Source organism: Carassius gibelio, chromosome A17 (genome assembly GCF_023724105.1).
Source record: "Carassius gibelio isolate Cgi1373 ecotype wild population from Czech Republic chromosome A17, carGib1.2-hapl.c, whole genome shotgun sequence".
In the NCBI taxonomy this organism is placed as follows: domain Eukaryota; kingdom Metazoa; phylum Chordata; class Actinopteri; order Cypriniformes; family Cyprinidae; genus Carassius; species Carassius gibelio.
Genome location: NC_068387.1, coordinates 24115719 through 24134450, shown reverse-complemented (window position 1 = coordinate 24134450; position 18732 = coordinate 24115719). Strand labels below are relative to the sequence as shown.

The window sequence follows — 18732 nt, the reverse complement described above, 5'->3', positions numbered from 1 at the left end:
ACTTCATCAGCAGCAGTGTGTGTGTGTGGAGACAGAGCATATCATCATATGCCAGAAAAAGGATGATCAGAATGTTGTTACCCAGCATTAATAAATGTAGGGACATCTAAGAGGGCCTAAGAGGGAAACTAGAAAGAAAGGGAGTGTTAACATTTTACTAGGGGCTCTGGTATTTTTTTTTTTGGAGCAGTTTTCACAAGTCAGTTAAAATGAATAGAACAGACGGCTGTTCGTACATAACTTTCAATATTTATTGCACGTCAACAGACAGCAAGAGTTTTATCCTGCACTTCTAAGTATTATCTCATGGAGTTGGAGTGAAGATTCGAGAAAAGGAAAAGACAATGCATAGGGTGGCCATATGTGCCATTCAAAACATAGACATAATTTAAGGCTATTGGTTTATATAATAAAACTAAATTTCACTGTGACCTCAGTAACCAGGGGAACAGGTAAGTTGATGGTCTATTTTTCACTTTATCTTTCTAAAATAATAAAGTAATAACCATAAAGTTTGGAGTCTGATAATCTAGTCTGTAGATAACTAGGTTTTGTCTCTGAGGCTCTGAGTGAACAGCAGATGTCCAGCAATCCAGCAGCTGCAGTGAAGAGAATGAGGTCAGCTTTACCATAACACTGAGAACACAACATGTGGAATTAAACCGAGCCAGTGTGAGATCACACGATGAACAAGAATGAGAGGGTCAGTGAAAGTTAATGTTGTTCATCCACCTTGGGGGACAAAAAAGTTTTGTTTAAATTGTCGAGCTTTTTAAAACTACATTTTTTATTCTACATGAATTGCATTTTAGAAAATTGTTCATTAAACTACTAAATACAATAACATTAAAAAAATAAAATGTATTTTAATTCCTGGTTGAAGCTTAGATTTAAAAGAACAACATTCACCATTTCCAACTCTAGTTGTGTAATCTAAAATGCAATTACTATCTGCATATTAAAGAGTATTTTATATCCCAACATAAAAAAAACAAATTCTTTATGGAACACTTTTAGATTGAGAAAGGGTTCTGAAAACTCTATTTGTTACAATACTCATTTAATCAAATATAATGCACATTGATGACAACAAAATACCACAGTGTTAAAAATAATACAATGAAATGTAGACAGCAAAGTTTGACTTTTCTGAACTGATATGAGGACTTTTTAACAATCCGTCAGGAATGAAACAAAATTACAGCTCTCTAAACACACAAACACAGTCTTTTGAAATGAAACATAATTCACGTAGAGCGAAACCCCTTTGCTTTGACAGTGTCAGTCATGTCTCTATGTCAATATTTAACACTTTTAATCATACTGGATTATCTGTGAATGTGAGATTTTCTCTGCATCATTAAATCCAACTCATATTAACGTGTCTCTGGCACACTCTAAAACAGCTGCTTTAAACTAAAATATTTTTTGGTACATTTGACAGCATAAGCACAATAACATCTCATATATAAAAAAAAAAAAAAATAGTCACTTTAAAAAAAATCATAAGCTTAATTTTGAAGTTGGGTGTTACAATGTAAACAAGAACCACAAAACGTAACTCCAGAAACAACACCCTAATGGATATATTCTATGATGTTTTTGGCTTTATTACAGTCTATGTGTGTAGACTGAAAACATTCAGGCCAAAAGGTCCAACTGATTGGAGTTCAACTGACAAAGTCTGTATCAACCTCAGTGCTTCAAAACATCTACCATTATCAATAAATGAAAATCTGAATGTACCTCAGTATGAATGCAAACTATTATTATGATCTAAACTTCCACTTCAACATTGGGATTGTCTCTCTAAGCGCTGGCAGAGTGATGTGCAATGAGACGCTCGCCTTGAGTCGTGTGGTCTTGGTCCATTTTTGACCCTGATGCCAGTGCCTCCTCTTCCAGCTGTTATGATATCCAATCACATAGATTAAAAAGAGGTGATGTTATAGCTGGTTTTTTTTTTAATCACTAATCACTTTTCATTACAGATTTACATCTTTCTGCTCCCTGACACTAAGAATTGGCTTTTATGAACTGATAAAATGTATATTCTGAATGCAATGCTAATTGCTTTGGATAAACATGTCTGCTCTATTATACCTCTATTATACCATGAATTGCATCCAAGATGTAAATTAGTTTGTTTCTCCATCAGAATAAATTTGGAGGAATGTAGCATTGTATCACTTGCTCACCAATGGATGCTCTGCAGTGAATGGGTGCCGTCAGAATGAGAGTCCAAACATCTGATAAAAACATCACCAGAAGACACAAGTAATCCACACCACTCCAGTTCATCAGTAAACATCCTGTAAAGCTGCATGAACTGCCATTAAGACAGTTTTCATTTTAAACTGTTGCTTTTGACTAAATTATGAATCCATAATCCACAATATTACCTTTTCCAGAATCAACAGTTTGAAAGTAAAAAAAAAAAAACCTTAATGATGGATTTGTTCCTTAAAAACAAGCAGCTTTTCACTTCACAATATTTTAACTGATGAACTGGAGTGGTGTGGATTATTGTGATGTGTTTATCAGCTGTTTGGACTCACATTCTGATGGCACCCATTCACTGCAGAGGATACATTGGTGAGCAAGTGATGTGATGTAAAATGTTTCCAAATCTGTTCCCATGAAGAAACAAACTAATCTACACCTAAAATGGCCTGGGGGCGAGTACATCTTAATTTTTAGATGAACAGTTCCTTTAAATGCATGAATGTATATGTAAAGAGCTCAGAACCATTCCAAGTCATTTCCATAATCTGTTAGAAGTTCAAAAAAAAATCCCTATGAACATTATGATGGTTTTAAAGGGGGGGTGAAATGCTCGTTTTCACTCAATATCCTGTTAATCTTGAGTAGCTATAGAGTAGTACTGCATCCTTCATAACTCCAAAAAGTCTTTATTTTTATTATATTTATAAGAGAAAGATAGTCTGTACCGATTTTTCCTGGAAAAACACGAGCGTCTGGAGGCGTGACGTGTGGGCGGAGCTAAAGAATCACGAGCACCAGTAGGCTTTTGAGTTGAGAGCGTTTGGAAGCTGACATTACCTTGAGGAAAAAACCATCATCCAAAACAAACCATGGCTAACAGTCAGATTCAGCCGTTTATTTATGATCCAGAATCAGATCCAGAGGCTGAAACTGAACGAGAGCAGCAGCAGCAACGACACGCTCGCTCGTCTCCGACGGGAGGCGGACACACTAACAGGGAGGCAGAGATATTTGAAGCAGTTTTACTCACCGCCTTCGGTTCCAACACACGATCGTGACCCTTTTTCGCTGGGATTGCATTATCCTTAAGAAATAAACGATGTGCAAATCCGTCGTCAAACTGGGCCTTGTTTGTAAAACAAGCATCTTCGAAATGCAGGGAACAAACACAAACACTTGCACAACTCCGTTGATGCTCTGTAAAAATAAACTCCATCCACTGGTCCCTTAATGCTGTTTTTTCTTTGGTAATCTGTGCAGGGTTGTCTTGCCCTGGCAACCAAAAACACACTTCTTTTGTGACAATTCGCGACGCTCTCGCTCTGATCAGTGAAGTCTGTTGTGCTCTCAGTGCTCTGCTATACGGGAGCACGCGCTCTTCCGGCAGACGTGCCTCAGGATCCATATAAGGAAATTACGCTCCATCTAACGTCACACAGAGCCATACTCGAAAAAAACTTTCCGAAACTTGTGACAAACCGGAAGGAGTATTTTTGGAACAGAAATACTCCTTCAAACGTACAACTTAATTTTTGAAACTTTGTCCATGTTTAGCATGGGAATCCAACTCTTTAACAGTGTAAAAAACTCAGTATGCATGAAATAGCATTTCACCCCCTCTTTAAACAGCAGGTTCGCTCAGCTGAGCTGTCTGCATGTATATTGAGAGATGTACCTGCTCTCTGATGTAGGTTTGAGCACAGGGTCCGATGCCTCTTAACTGGAGACCCACAATAAAGCACCACACAGACAGTCCAGCCTCCAGTGAGGTGAATGTAGCACAGGTGAACCACAGAGCAAGAGTTGTGTCCTGGAGGAGAAACAGCAGTTCAGTCTTCACAAACAAAATGAAAGGTCATATTGGTTAACTTCTATATACTTGTTCAAAAACACCAGATGCATTTGTGTAGACTGACTCACGTAGATGCGAGTGGCATCAAAAGGACAGTTGACGATGACCGGAGAACGTGCATTCACAGGCACGTTAGTGGAATTACATCCTTTCATGAGCGTGCTCCCATCGGCTGAAATGGTCATACTGATCGCCAAAACCAGCCCCACTAAACACGCCAGCGAGAGAAAGGCATTCAGAAAGGAACTCACTAACAGACCGATGTGCTACAGGAAGCAGAAGAACAGAGCGGTGTTAAACGCTAGATTGAAAGAATGTGGTATTTTTGCATTGGCATACAGAAGAATCATGCTGATAAGGTAGTATGACCATACGTCCTCTTTTTTTGCCAGACATGGCCTGGTTGGGATCTTTAAATTGCCTAAAATGTCCAAGTTTTGGCTTTGTTGTCATACCTGCTGAAGTAGCTTGACCAATAGTGTGCAGACATTGTTAATATTCAACCAGTCGTGGTGTGTGAGAAGGTGGGAACTACAGAGAACCGTCAAAGCCACACAAATACACACACACACACACATATACTGGTATATAATGAATGAGGACTGTAGGGAGCACATCGATAAGAAAACAAAGCCAAAACCTGAACGTTTTAGGGGATTCTGAAATGCCAGCCAGAACATTTCTGGGAAAAAAAGAGAACATTTATTAACCCTAGATAAATCCTACTTACCAGTTTCAAGTTGGTTATATTCCTTGACACCAATATAGCAACAATTCCACTTGCAATGCTCTTGAGAAAAACATGTTAACATGATTAGGTGTGAGGACATTCAATGGCATTGTGGGAAAATTAAAACTACTCAGGAACCCTAAATAGTTTAATGTGTTAAATACATGTGCACTTTTCTTAACAGCTTGAAGGAATAGTTTACCCAAAACCAAATATTTATTGAAAATGTATTCACCCTTTCAGTCCATCAATGAACAGTTTATGAACATGAGTTTGTTTCTTCATTGAAATAGATTGGGAGAAATGTATATCCTCTCTCTGCAGTGAATGGGTGCCATCAAGGGAAATATGCACAGTTCTCAAGCTAAAACAGTCCAAAACTGTGGACAATGTTGAAGACGGCACCCATTCACTGCAGAGGATCCATTAATGAGCATGTGACGTAATGCTAAATTTACATCCAGATCTACATCTTGGATGACGTGAGGGTGTGTAAAATCTGCTGTTTTTAATTTTTGTGTGACATATTCCTTTAAGTAAATATGCAGACTTAACTGGATGAAGCAACACACCCAAAGTAGTAGCAAATCCGATTTACGTTTACAGACATGTGAACATCCTTTCTGAATGAAAAATCTGGATATTACATGCATGAGTTGAATCAGCATGATTAAGGACCCACAAATGGGACATATACAGGGAATATGCATTAGTGCAACCACTCACCAGCAGTCCTGAGGTGACAGAGATGATGTTTGATGCAGTATATTCTGTTGAGATCTCATTGCTGGGTTTGGATACGTGGCGTAACACACTGCCATGGACGATGGCACTCAGGATGAAATTAACATGACCAATGACAATGAGGGTCAGTCCTTTCTTCATCAGCCGCCCAGGGCCCTTCTGCTTATCTAGAATATAGTATACTTTCAAACAGTGATTTAAAAAAATTACACTGAAAAAATGTTATTGCATTAGAAGATAAATACTTCTAAAACTTTTCTCAGAACTAACTAAACGTTCATTAACTAGTTTTGCAATAAACTAGTGGCTGACACCAGTTATCTTTATTTATTTTGCAATGTATTGGCATTGCTTTTCTACAGTGAGGAAAATGTAAACATTACAGCAGACACGCACTTCACGAGAACAAATAACCGATTGTCAGAGGTTTGTTTTCCCTGGACAGCGGACACCGTTCTTTACCGCTTCTTCAGTTAAACTATAAACTCACCTGCAATAAAAAGAAAGAAACTATCGTCTTACCGAAATCACACATATCTGTATCCGCGTATTTGAACCAAGTTGAGAAGGAAAAATGTGTAGATCAAACGCAGTGTCCTCCCTTCGTAGTCGATGACGTCACGCACGACTCACCTGTACAGCGGAAGTTGGAGGAGCCAGAATACAGACGTCACTCGATGCGAATGCAGTAAAGCTCTTATTTTGGAGTATATTATTATTTAGTCATTTATCAGAAGATTTTATTCAACGCAGTGGATTACTAACTAAAAGCTAAAACTTTATAAATACTACCTATACAAAGTTAAGTAAAGTAAAGCAATTAGATAAAAATGACAAATGCATACAACAAAATTTCAAAACTTAACATTTAAATGAAAAATAAAGCTAAAAACAATAAAAAAAATTAAAGGACAAAAGGTATAAGAGTATAATAATGATTCTAACGTAACATTAAGCTAAACACCAAAATGTGTGTGTGTGTGTATATATATATATGTATGTATATATGTATATGTGTGTGTGTGTTGTATTGATGCATATTAATATACATTTTTATTAATAATCTATGAATAATCGTTGTCATAAAGTTGTCTTACATTTCGTTGCCCAGATTTTCCCTTTAATTCTCTCTTAATTCTTAATTTTAATTTTTAAATTTGCAAAAATAATTTTGCTGGTTTATTGCATGATATATGCATCTAATAAAGTTTAATTTGTGTTGTAATAGTTAATATAGCCTAATACTATGATACTATATAAAAACTTATGTTTACTTTTTTTTGCATTGCATGCTGCCACTGTATTGGTCAAACTGGCATCTGGGAATACTCTAGCTTTCCCTTATGTTGTCCAGAAGGATTTTACAAGTGATGCATCTCACATGACCAAAGCAACGCTTTAATCCAAAACTAGATTCAGTTTCCTGACACTCTCAGTAGCTCTAAAAACTGTCTGGCATCTGTCTGTCCATGCTAACTATTCAAACTATGACAGCACTATTCTACTGAGACGAATAAAACTGAATTCATTGGAATTCAGCCGCCAAATGATAAAAACAAAAAAACAAAAAACAAGGTTTGCTTTCATTATTTTTATTTTTGCATTTGCACCACACGGACTGAAAACTGAATTGTGTAGATTTACATGGACCAAATGCTAGAGTACAAAGTCCTGTCATCTGAATACCACACCCCACAATATCAGCACGAAGCAAATATTAAGAGTACCGAGGACAAAGCACAGGCACATCAGGTAAACAAGATGATAACAGAATACTGGAAAAGGAATAGGCTAAATTTACAGAACACATTGACATTTTATCGTCAGATAATATCATATATTGCATTAAATTGATCAACAAGTAAAATCAAACAACTTGGTCTTATTTTTGGTTAAGAAATAAGATGGAAACTAGCCTTTGTCATCTTGAAACCCCCACAAAAACGCCGATTTCTCATTTATTTCTTTCCCAAAAATAAGTATATAAATATAAAACAATGTTGCCTATTAACAAAGTATAAGGAAACCTATAGACCCAGAGCCACAGCGACCCCTTGTGGCGTCCAGACGCATGCAGGGGTCATTCGAAGGTCACTGCTCTGCAGATGCTGCAAATCGTATCATAAATGTGTGCGTAAAGTGAGACAAACACACAAGCACAGTATAGAACGTCAAAATGGCATTTTTATTTGAACTGTACTGAATGCTAAATGTTCACCTCGGTACAATAAACAAATACTCACACTAAAAACCAAACCTACAGTTCCAGAACCAACCTGACTGGAGTTGGCCGAGGACCTCAGAATATTGCATATAAACAACACAATGAGCTCTGAACAGTGCGCTTCCACATAAAAAACCCAAAATGAAAGAAACAGGCAAGGGATCAGAGGAAAATAGGGTTACAAAAACATTAAACTAGACAATACAAATTTAATTTAACTGCCATACATTCAACACCAAAAACGCACTGGATGGCAGATCTATAAAAATACCTCGGGTAGGCTGATGGGAAGAAGCAAGTATTTAAACGGGGCTGCCGTGTGTTTTGGAGTAACCGTTAAATGTTCTTCCTGAGACAGGGGCGGTTTTTCACTCCAGTCCCTTTTCTGTGTGAGCTGCCATCTATTTTTTATTTATATTTGAACGCAAACACTAAATCAAAATCATGTCCCTCACGGTGACATTCACTCGAATCCAAATGGCCATTTTTGAAAACGGACATCTTAAAACCCAGATGCAGTTTGTATTTCAAATCCTGAAAACTCATTTTGAATCGAAATCAATGGATATATCCGTAAAATAGTGTGCTCTTGGGTCTTAAAGAAGAGTGGTTTCTGAGCTGGTGCTTGTTGATTTGTGCAATTCTGTAAACAAGAAGTCAGCTATGCCAAATGTTGAAAAAAAGCTAAGAATTCATCTTCATTTTTGCTCAAGAACAGCCTTAACCTCTGTTCTCATAATAGATACACTGTATTTATATATTTTCTTTTTTCATTATCAAGCACTTTTAACACTAAAACAAAGACGAGCACTAATTTTCTGGGTGTAAAGAAAGAAACAAAATTGAAACTGTTGAGAGATTTATGTAAATAAGGCGAGGAGGAAGAAGACAAGCACATGGCATGTGATAACGGTCATCGTTTTGAACTCTGTAAGTGGTGCACCAGGAAAGAGGTGTGGTTATTGTGTCATGCCACGCCCCCTGATAAGAAAGCACCGCCCACCTGCTATAAAACAGGTGGAAATGATGTCCTCCCCTCACAAGAACAACAGAAATAACTTGGGTTAAAATGTAAATGAATGGAAAAACACTAAAACTGAAAACAGGATGGTAGAGAGATGTCCGTGGAGCATGTCTCTGTTGCAGCTAGTGGCAGCTGATTGCTTGATCACCCATTCACTGTCTCTTAGTCTCTTTGATTTACAGTTTTGCTGAATGACTGTCGGTCAGTGGTCAGGTGGTTATGACTTGGCGAGGTGTTCTCTATGGTCATTGTGTTTGAGGAGCTGGGTGGGGGACGGGGCGAGGCTGGGCTGGGTGCCCGGCGGCAGGGGATGGGCCCCGGGCACCCCACCGGGCATTATGCCCTCTATCTGTCCACCCATGCCACCAGGAGACACACCCACCGCACCAGGAGGAAACCTGAGAAAATACAGAGAAAATCGCTTTATGCTCTGCCCTATACCACATGATTACAGATGCAAAAGCTTTACTTTGGCTGAGAAAGTTTTTTAATTTATACTCTTGCAAATGTTTGGGCACATTTGATGGGAATGTTTCTCATGTTTCTTAAATTATTTGATCTCAAGACTTCAGCTTAAATGCTTTAAATTAATTCTGCAGACAAAAACAACTCTTTACTATATACTCGACCATTCAACAGTTTGGGGTCAGTAAGATTTGGTAAATGGTAAATGGACTGCATTTATATAGCGCTTTCAACAGACCACATGGCCATCCAAAGCGCTTTACAATTTGCCTCACATTCACCCATTCACACACACATTCACACACCGACGGCGGTGTCTGCCATACAAGGCGCCATCCAGCTCGTCGGGAGCAGCTGGGGTTAGGTGTCTTGCTCAAGGACACCTCGACACTTGGTCAGGTGGAGCCGGGGATCGAACCACCAACCTTCCGGTTTGTAGACAACCTACATGAACCACTGAGCCACTGCCGCCCCAAGATTTAAAAGAAATTAACACTATTCAGCAAGGATCATTTCTGAAGGATCATGTGACACTGAAGACTGTGGAGTAATGATGCTGAAAATCATTTAAAGATCATTTCAAATGTTTTTATTTTATATTATAATAATATTTCAAAATATTACAGTATACTATATTTTCATAAAAAATTTGGATCAAATAAATGCATTCTTTGCCAACAGAAGTAAGAAATGTATCCATTTTATTGATCTTAAAAGGCATATATTTAAATCAAAGAATTCTACATTTAATATGGTTTAAAAACATCATAAAAATTAGATGAAAAAAAGTCTATAAAGAAATAAAAAAATTTAAATAATGCACGTTAAAGATTACATCAATAAATCAACATATCAATGTAGAAACTGATTAAATATACAACAATTTAGATATTTCTAAACACGAAAATTAATGGATAACAGTCATTACATTTACATTATCATGTTTTCCTTTGTGATTTCATGTGATTCATCAGGTACAAATACTGAATTCCAAAATAATTTTTCTCAAATTCTAGAGTAAAAGTGGCACAAATGGACCCCCGTACAAAAAAAGTCTTATTGAACAAATCAGATGCACAAACAACACAGCTAAATAAATGAAGTAAATATTACAGATTAAAAAAAATAGTAGAACTAATGAGAAAACAATTAGCAGGCATCGCATGATATTTGAATGTCCTATGAGAATGAGAAATGTAAAAATAATATTGACAATTCAAAATTAGGATATTGTTAGTGTTAAGACATCATTGTTTTGTTGTGTCATTTAGAGATATTTGGACTGCGTCTTGAGCTCGTTGTTTCAGTACGCTGGAAGTAGTTACCTGTCATTGTTTAGGTATACATTTTGTCTTGCAGGCCGCCAGGAGAAACGGCTGGTAGCGGCTGGGCCACTCTGCTGAGCGAGAGAAGCAATCAGACTGGTTGGTTGGTGTGTGTGTATGTCTGTGTGTGTTTATGTGTGGGTTGGAGAGTTAAATGCATAAGAATGAGGTGTAAGTTAAGTGAAATGTTCAGAGGGTCATAGGGGGATAAATCTAGAGGTGATGCTGTCGGAGTTAATTTATGTGTTCCACAGGGACAGACGGCGGTCTCGTTTGAGTCTATTTGCATATGGTGATCTGGAGGGATAACACTCACTACACAGGGATGAACGAATGAAGCACATCTGCACAGCTGCTGTACTGCTTGACTACTCTTACAATAGAAATCAGGAATTTGTTGAGTTTTCATTTCACAGTGAGGAAGGAGTGATCTTGAGTCCAGTGGGGAAAAGAGCAGGGATTGGACAGAATTTAATGAATCCGGTTTTGATTCAGATTTAATTTCTTTATCAACAATTTTATTGATTTCGTCCTTTTGTGGCAGTAATTCACCTTTTCTATTAATATTTATTAACATTACTATTTCTGTAACAAACATTTAGATTTTTTTCATATTTATTATTAATTAACAAATAATATTTATTATACCATTTATTAAGATATTACTATTTACTATTGTGCAATTTATTTATTTATTTTTCTGAATGTATGTCACTAGAAAACAGTTCTTCTTGTTTTTAAGATCTGTTATTTTATAGTTATTTTAGATTTATATTGACAACACACACACACAAAAAAAAAAAAATAATCATAATTTGCCAGTGTGGTTGGTAAAATAAACATAATACAAAATATATTCTTTCTAAATTAATAACACATGCAGTTTTACTTTTAAGTATATTTATAGTTTTAGGAATAGTTCAGATATTTAGTCATAGATTTTTTTATTTTTGCAAATTGCATTTTTAAATTGTATACCACCCTGGAATAGGTATAAATAATATATTAAATAAATCATATTTAATTTATAATTTACAAATTCAAAAATAAAAATAAAATGTATTACAATTAATTCAAAATATTCATTATAATTAAAAATAAATTAATACAATTATTTAACCAGTTCTTAATCCAAGAAAAGAGGGTGTTTGAGATGGTAAAAAACTCAAGGATGGACAGTATGATAAAATTACTGAAGTATGAAAAAATAGATGGTGTTCTGTGCATGTTTAAAATCTCTTTTGTCACCTGTAGGCTCCGCCGTTGAGCTCCGGATGTACCTGCTGCTCCATCACCCCCCACGGCGCCGTAGTCACAAAAAACTCTTTGTTGACGCAGTTTCGGAGACTATCCGGAATACGACCTGAAACCCAGAACAAAACCGAGACATGCTGACTGATGAACAATAGGACGGATCTAGATTTACATTCCCTGAAGGAAATACAAATGTTTGCTAGGCAGCGAAAGATTAACGTTTGAGGTAAAAAAAGAAAGTTGAAAAAGTTTTGCGATAGAGATAGAAGTGAGAGAGAAAGAAAAAATCTTCCCCCTTCAGTTCACATGCAGTAAACCATAATAAAGCATTGATAATCATAATGTTGTATGGTGATATCCTCGTGAGATGTGGTAACATTTTGAAGTCAGTGGGAGATTTTGTACCGGTGATGGCTCTGCGGATCTCAGTGGCCGCTGCTTCTCTCATCTCTAGTGAGGCCTGCTCACTGTACCACGCCGTGTGAGGGGTGCAGATCAGATTGGGCGCGTCCTTCAGAGGACCCTGAGAAAAACTGAGAGAAAGACACATCTCACTTTTCACACTAGATCTCATTTTTACTACTTCACTGATCATGCACATACACTACCGTCAACTATTTTCTATATGAATATGTTGTCAAATTTAATTTATTCCTGTGATGCAAAGCTAGGATGCACAAATCCTAATGTTGCATATCATATAGAAATAAAAGCATGCAAATTTAGGTGCAGCTGAAGAAATGTTTGGAGTTGCATTCAATTTTCTTAAGGCAAAGTAACACAGAGATTATATTACAATTAGTATGTCATTACAAATGATACCTGAAGGGTTCAGACTCGTGGACGTCCAGGGCAGCCCCCCGTATCCTGCCCTCTTTGAGAGCCTGAGCCAGGGCCTTTTCATCCACCAGACCCCCTCGTGCTGTGTTGACTAGAAATGCTCCCTGTCGCATCTAACCAAACATCATACATGATGTTCACACAACAGCCACTAGATGGAGCTCATGATAGCAGGAATGGGTTTGTGGGTAACGTACCTGCTTGATGGTGAAGTCGTTGATGAGGTGGTGATTGTGTTCGTTTAGGTTGCAGTGGAGAGACACACAGTCGCTCTGGTACAGGAGGTCCTGTAAGGTGTAAACTCTCTGGACACCCAGTGATCGTTCTAGACCGTCTTGCAGGTACGGGTCATAAAAGATCACATTGAAGCCAAATGCTTTGGCTCGAACAGCCACTGCCTGTCCCGATCGGCCTAGGAAAGAGAGAAGTGACTTTTCAATGACACATATAACTCGTTTTTTTTGTCGTTATTAGAGCTTGGAAAAACTGTCATCACTGACTTTAATTATATGAAAACTATTTCACATGAGTGACCTGACTAGATGATGACATCCTTTATTTGAACTATTCCTGTAACATCTTCATGTCATTCTGGATCTACCTGTCACTTAATAAAATTTTTCTTGAATGCTTGAGATTAGTCTTGTATAAAGTGATAAACTGTGTCTATATCTGAATATAAACATATGACGATTTTTGATCTCTACATAATTCCCATAATTTAATTTGCATTATTTCATAGTTGTGATGACTTTGCAGTTACAAAAACAGTAAATAAGATTATGTTCTTTCAACTATAAATATAACTAAATCAGTTTATTTGTGCATATATTAATAATAAATAATAACAATTAGCTTGATTTTATTATTCTGAAATTAAAGCAATAATTTTCATTAGCAAGCATTATTATTATATGCTTACCGCAATAGCATAACTGTAATTTTAGTATTGTTTATTTACAACTACAGCTACAATATTTATATTTTGACTTTTATATTTAATATAATTTTATATTTTAATATATATCATAAGTTTTCATTTTAAACTATACTTTAGGTTTTAGTAATTTTTTTTTACAATTTTAATTAAGTTGAATCAAAACTTTAAATCAGTTGTAAATTTAGTCATTTTTCCAAGACTATTTTTGCAAACTTTTTTTTTTATGTTATATAATAATATTTATATTTTATTTAATACATTATTTCAATTAATAATTTTTTTATATAGTTTTAGTTATTAACAACACCACATTGGTAAAATATTTGAATGTTTTAGTGTTTCTGTCCCTCACCAAAGCCAATAAGTCCGAGTGTTTCTCCTCTGATGCGGGCGGCTCCTGACGCCACCTCTCTGATCTGCTCCACGCTCTGGACCCGTGTGCCCTCGCGCATGGCCTGGTACAGCCAGGTGTTCCTCCTGTACAGGTTCAGGATGTGGCACAGCGTTGAGTCTGCCGTCTCCTCCACAGCAGCTGATGGAATATTACACACCGCAATCCCTGCAGACAGCCACAAATGTTAGGCAACATGAAAAGATTCATATTTACATATCAAAGCACTCCATAAACCAGATTCAAATGGCTTTAGATGGTCTATTAACCCCTGATCACGTCTTCTCTCCATTCATGGATTCAACCCGTATTAAGCTGTATCTGTAATATTGCTCTTCTTATTCGAACCATATAAAACATCTGTCCCCCAAAACATTTTTCTATAATCCATTACATCGGTTTTCATATGTTGTAATGCATTTTTTCCTCAACTGTAACTAAAGTTAAAACGCATTATAATACTACTTGCAGATTCCTTGTTACATCTGCATCTGGTTGTTTGTCATATGCTTGTGTAACAATCAATAGATAAGCATTACAAATGTTTTATAACTCTGGTTACAAATTATACATTAGATAATACAATGCATAATAGGGTGCATTACAAGGCAAAATTAATGCATTCAAATGCTTTTATAATGCATTATATATAAAGGCCTTAACTTAAGTATTACTGTTTTTATTATTATTTTCATTGTTATTATTGGTCAAATGAAAGATATTCTGAAGAATGTTGGTAACTTATCAGTTACTAGTAGCCATTGACTTGAAGACAACACTTCAAGAGTGAGTAAATCATGACCGAATTTTCATTTTTGAGTGAACTATCCCTTTAAGAGCAAAAATTGTGACAAGGAAACATTTCTTAGCATTTGTTATGCTCTTACCCATCTCTCCAGCTGCTTTAATATCAATATTGTCGTATCCACTACCGATGCGGATTATGATTCGGAGGGCTTTAAACTTCTCCAGATCTTCTCTGGTCAGAGTGATGGTGTGGTACATCATCGCCCCCACCGCCTCGTTCAACACCTGCCACAGATACATTTATACCACGCTAGAAACATCAGAAAATAAAGCAGTGGGCTGTTTATTAAGGGCACATAAATCATTTCTTTGTAGCATCCTGGGAGGAGTATGTGGGTGTAATGCATTTCTCATGATGAGCTTGCCGTGTTCATCAACATGTCATTTCATGCATTTACACACAGATAATTGTTGCTTTTTACTCTGTGCAATTACACACATTACCAACACGCCATTCTCAATCCAACAACAATAAAAGACATGATTAAATTTAACAGGCAATTTTCCCTTGTGATGAAACAGGAGTAATTTAACTCAATGCAATGAGATTCTACACTAAATGAATATATGTGACGTTAGTGGGTTTTATAATTGGGTCACTATGAAATGAATCACAGTCTGTGTGTTTGCACGAACCAGTGTTTCTTGCAGATTTTGTTTAGTATGCATACTACACTAAATCAATTTTATGTACCACATTTGAATATTCTTTTAAATAAAATACCATTAAATTACAACAAAATATTTGACTGAACATCGTCATATAATCATCTAGTCAGTCAGTCAGTAACAGTTTCTCACAGCTGGTGCATTTGATCTTTTATTTAAAAGTGAATCAGAAAACAGTGTCCGTGGTATTTGTTGCTGCATGCTTGTTTGTTTTTTATTTACAGTCTGATTTAATTTTAAATAGAAAAACAATATTGGAGTAGATAAGTATAAAAAAAAGCAGAAATAATGGTTCTTCAGATATAGACAGTCCAATTATATTTACATATCTATATAAATATTTTGCAGTTCCCCTGTATTAGGGTATTTTATCTGTTTATTTATTTTTTATATTTTAAATATTGAGATATTTTGAATATTGGCTAAAGTTTGAAATAAATCAAATCAATTAATCAATAAATAAACGAGAAAGTCCAATGAGACACAAATGTACATACATATTTTTTCAAATTTATATATATGTATAAATTAATGAATTAAGTTTTTATTTATGAAAGCATATGGGTAGCAAAATTCAATTAGAAATTTGGCAATGTAAAATGGCAATGTAATATTTAAAAAGGCAATGTGTTTCTGTATTTTAATGTACATTTTCGTATACATATGTTCAATATTTAGTGAAAAATTAAAATGAAAAATCGTATATATATATATATATATATTTTTTTTTTTTTTTTTTTAGTTTCCAATATTGGAGTGTTCAATTTTCAATTAAAATATTTTTCAACTAAAACAAAATATTTGCTGTACTGCTAGTGATGCAGGAAAAAATAGTTGAAGCAGACCTTCTCATGAATTTCCTGCGTTGACTGAGCGTCACAGAACGCTACAGTGGCCAAATCCTTCAGGATGGGCATCTCTACGGTACAGTCCCTCCCGTCCAGCAGAGCGACCAGCGGCCGAGGATGCATCGGACCGTTCATGATTTGCGGCCTTATACCTGCAAAGAGAGAGAGAGAAGCGTGAACTTCCCGCTCGCCTTCCTGCCATGTGTCTTGTTGTCATGGAGATTACAGCATTGGAGCAGAGTTATGAATATATTTGATTTAACAGCCTTTGGGGGGACATCTTGCTCTCTGCTTTCTGTCTTTTCACTCTCCGCCACCTATTTAGAGAGGACTTCAAATGAGAATTATTTACCAGATTATTATAAAAAAATGATTGTGTGGGAGATTTTAAGGCAGAGTTGGGTCTCTCGGAGGGAAGCGAGATGGATGTGAGAGAGCAGGGGTCTGGCGCGCTTTAAATGAGAAGTGGACACATCAAACAGAAACACAAATGACATGCTGGAGCGATCGCTACATCAGAGCGGGAGAAATCAGAGAGGGAAGGACAGACGATTGGGCTCTCAGAAGACACACACGCACACACACACACTCCTTCATGAAGGTGCTCAACCAATCAATGTTCACAAAACTGTGCCGACTGTTCATTTTCCAACCCATAAACAATTTCAAGGCTCTAAAAGCTTTTTTGGACATGAACAATGAAGATAACTCAGTGATGTTTAAACAAACAGAGCCTGAGCCGAGTTGTACATGGCCATTATCCAATCAGAGACCAGCAGGGGAATTATCCAATAAGAAAGCGACAGGGGAAATCTTGGCCCTTCAGCCATTCTCCATGAGCATCTTCACAATTACTCTGATCACAGAGGACAAAAGATCCCGACGAAACATTGATTTCTGAGACGAGAGGCTCTTTAATTGTTATTGCTATCAGGAAATCTTTCCAGTTTTCTCCCAGCGAGGGACATACTGTACGTTTTGTACCTCGTTTTGTTTCAGTGTTTGTTTTTATATTTTACATTTGCATCTTAATTTTAGTTAAAACTGTAGTAATTTTTTGTGTTGTTATTTTTAGTTGCTATACATTTTTTATATATTTTTGTAAAACATATAAAATTTGATTTATAACTGATTTTTGTATATTGTATTTTATTTTCAGTTAACATTTATTTTAATGAATGAAAATGTTTATTTTTATGGTTTTGATTTTAGTTTCTGTTTAAGTTAACTATGATAACCCTACACACTATGATAAGAAAGATAATTGTTTCCCCTTAAATTAATAAAGTAAATCTTTCTTACAAAGCTGTCAGATTTCTTGTTTTAAGGATAAACTTGCTTTAAGTCAAGTAAGTGTACCTTAAAATACTAAGATTTATTTTCATTGACCAATACTGAACGCCATTGGTTCTTGTATGTCATGTGACCAATCACAATGCGGAAAAATCAAATAAGCATTATATTTAAGACCTGCAGGCAAAGATAAGCAAACAAATGTACTATTTTGTGATAAATATAAATATATATAGACTACTTTTAGGGTGCTTTTTTGCAGCATGAACATTTTACCAAACATCTCCATTTGTGTTCCGTCAAAGTATGAAAGAACACAAAGGTAAGTGAATAATGACAGCTTATTTTAGTTTTGAGTGAACTATGACTGTAATGCATGTGAAACTAATGAAAGTAGAGCGAGTGAGAGAAATGTAATACTCTCGTTGAAATCCCATGAACAATAAAAGTCTGTAAAAACAAAAGGAAATGAGGAGATTTTTTCCATGGAGCCGCGTTGACATGGATCTGTGTGTGTGTGTGTTGTTATATGGCAGCGTGTACATCACACTGTATGAGTGAGTTTCCCCACCTCCTGCTTAGGTGTGCCACTGTGATTTTAATAAGTGTGTGTATATGTGTGTGTGAGTGTGTGTGACAAGCAATCTCTGAAAAAAAAAAAAAATCTGGCAGCCAAGTGCCTCACCTCACTGTCAACTGCTGCTTGTGGTAACCAAGCAACCTCATTTCTCACCGTCACACAATAAACACACACACAAACACACATGCATGCACAAATAACACAAAATCATTCTGAAATGAAAAACACACTTCTTTGCTCCAAACCAAATAGTCACTTGCAGTAAAAGCAGTTAAAACAGTCAGATCACTGAAAGGCAGTCCAGGACCTGAAATAAACCAGGTGCATGTGTGAGTGTCTAATAAGAGCGTATCTGTGCTGCGTCACTTTTTCTGCTCTCTCCACCCCTCCTGATATATTAGCCAGGGATTTGAATGCCAAACAAACACACACACACACTAATGATAAGTAGTCAGGAGCACAATACACTACGCAAACTAGTTTACAGATGTGTCACAGATAGCAGCCAAGACATGCGCTT

At 36.3% G+C, this 18732-nt stretch overlaps 2 protein-coding genes across 9 annotated transcripts in view; both read right to left on the bottom strand.

The window, feature by feature from the left end:
* Window positions 1-1043: 1043 nt before the first annotated feature.
* Window positions 1044-6212, bottom strand: LOC128031524 (keratinocyte-associated protein 3-like). 3 transcript variants are annotated; one of them, XM_052619816.1, is made up of 6 exons: window positions 6075-6212; window positions 5535-5719; window positions 4809-4868; window positions 4147-4344; window positions 3902-4036; window positions 1044-1905 (listed from the first exon to the last, which is right to left on the bottom strand). In XM_052619816.1, the coding sequence occupies exons 1-6, from the start codon at window positions 6085-6087 to the stop codon at window positions 1810-1812; spliced, it is 687 nt and encodes a 228-aa protein (XP_052475776.1). In that variant the 5' UTR covers window positions 6088-6212; the 3' UTR covers window positions 1044-1809. The 3 variants fall into 3 exon arrangements, with proteins under 3 accessions (XP_052475776.1, XP_052475777.1, XP_052475778.1); XM_052619817.1 differs by lacking the exon at window positions 6075-6212 and adding an exon at window positions 5949-6063; XM_052619818.1 differs by lacking the exon at window positions 4809-4868.
* Window positions 6213-7718: 1506 nt separating this feature from the next.
* LOC127933467 (C-terminal-binding protein 2) overlaps window positions 7719-18732 on the bottom strand; it is a 41025-nt gene continuing 30011 nt past the window's right edge. For 4 of the 6 annotated variants that reach the window (XM_052530492.1, XM_052530493.1, XM_052530489.1 and 1 more), the window contains 8 exons: window positions 16337-16491; window positions 14903-15047; window positions 13977-14183; window positions 12882-13096; window positions 12667-12797; window positions 12250-12377; window positions 11839-11953; window positions 7719-9198 (listed from right to left, as the gene is read on the bottom strand). In XM_052530492.1, coding sequence (XP_052386452.1) covers window positions 9018-9198; window positions 11839-11953; window positions 12250-12377; window positions 12667-12797; window positions 12882-13096; window positions 13977-14183; window positions 14903-15047; window positions 16337-16491 — 1277 coding nt within the window. In that variant the 3' untranslated portion in view covers window positions 7719-9017. Of the gene's footprint in view, window positions 9199-10590; window positions 10665-11838; window positions 11954-12249; window positions 12378-12666; window positions 12798-12881; window positions 13097-13976; window positions 14184-14902; window positions 15048-16336; window positions 16492-18732 lie in introns of all 6 variants that reach the window. The other 2 variants (XM_052530490.1, XM_052530491.1) reach the window with 2 other exon arrangements.

Coding starts and splice junctions, on each gene's coding strand:
- LOC128031524 (XM_052619816.1), bottom strand. Junction 4,345..4,808: donor ATATAACCAACTTGAAACTG/GTAAGTAGGATT, acceptor TGCTTCCTGTAG/CACATCGGTCTGTTAGTGAG. Junction 4,037..4,146: donor TTGATGCCACTCGCATCTAC/GTGAGTCAGTCT, acceptor TTTCTCCTCCAG/GACACAACTCTTGCTCTGTG.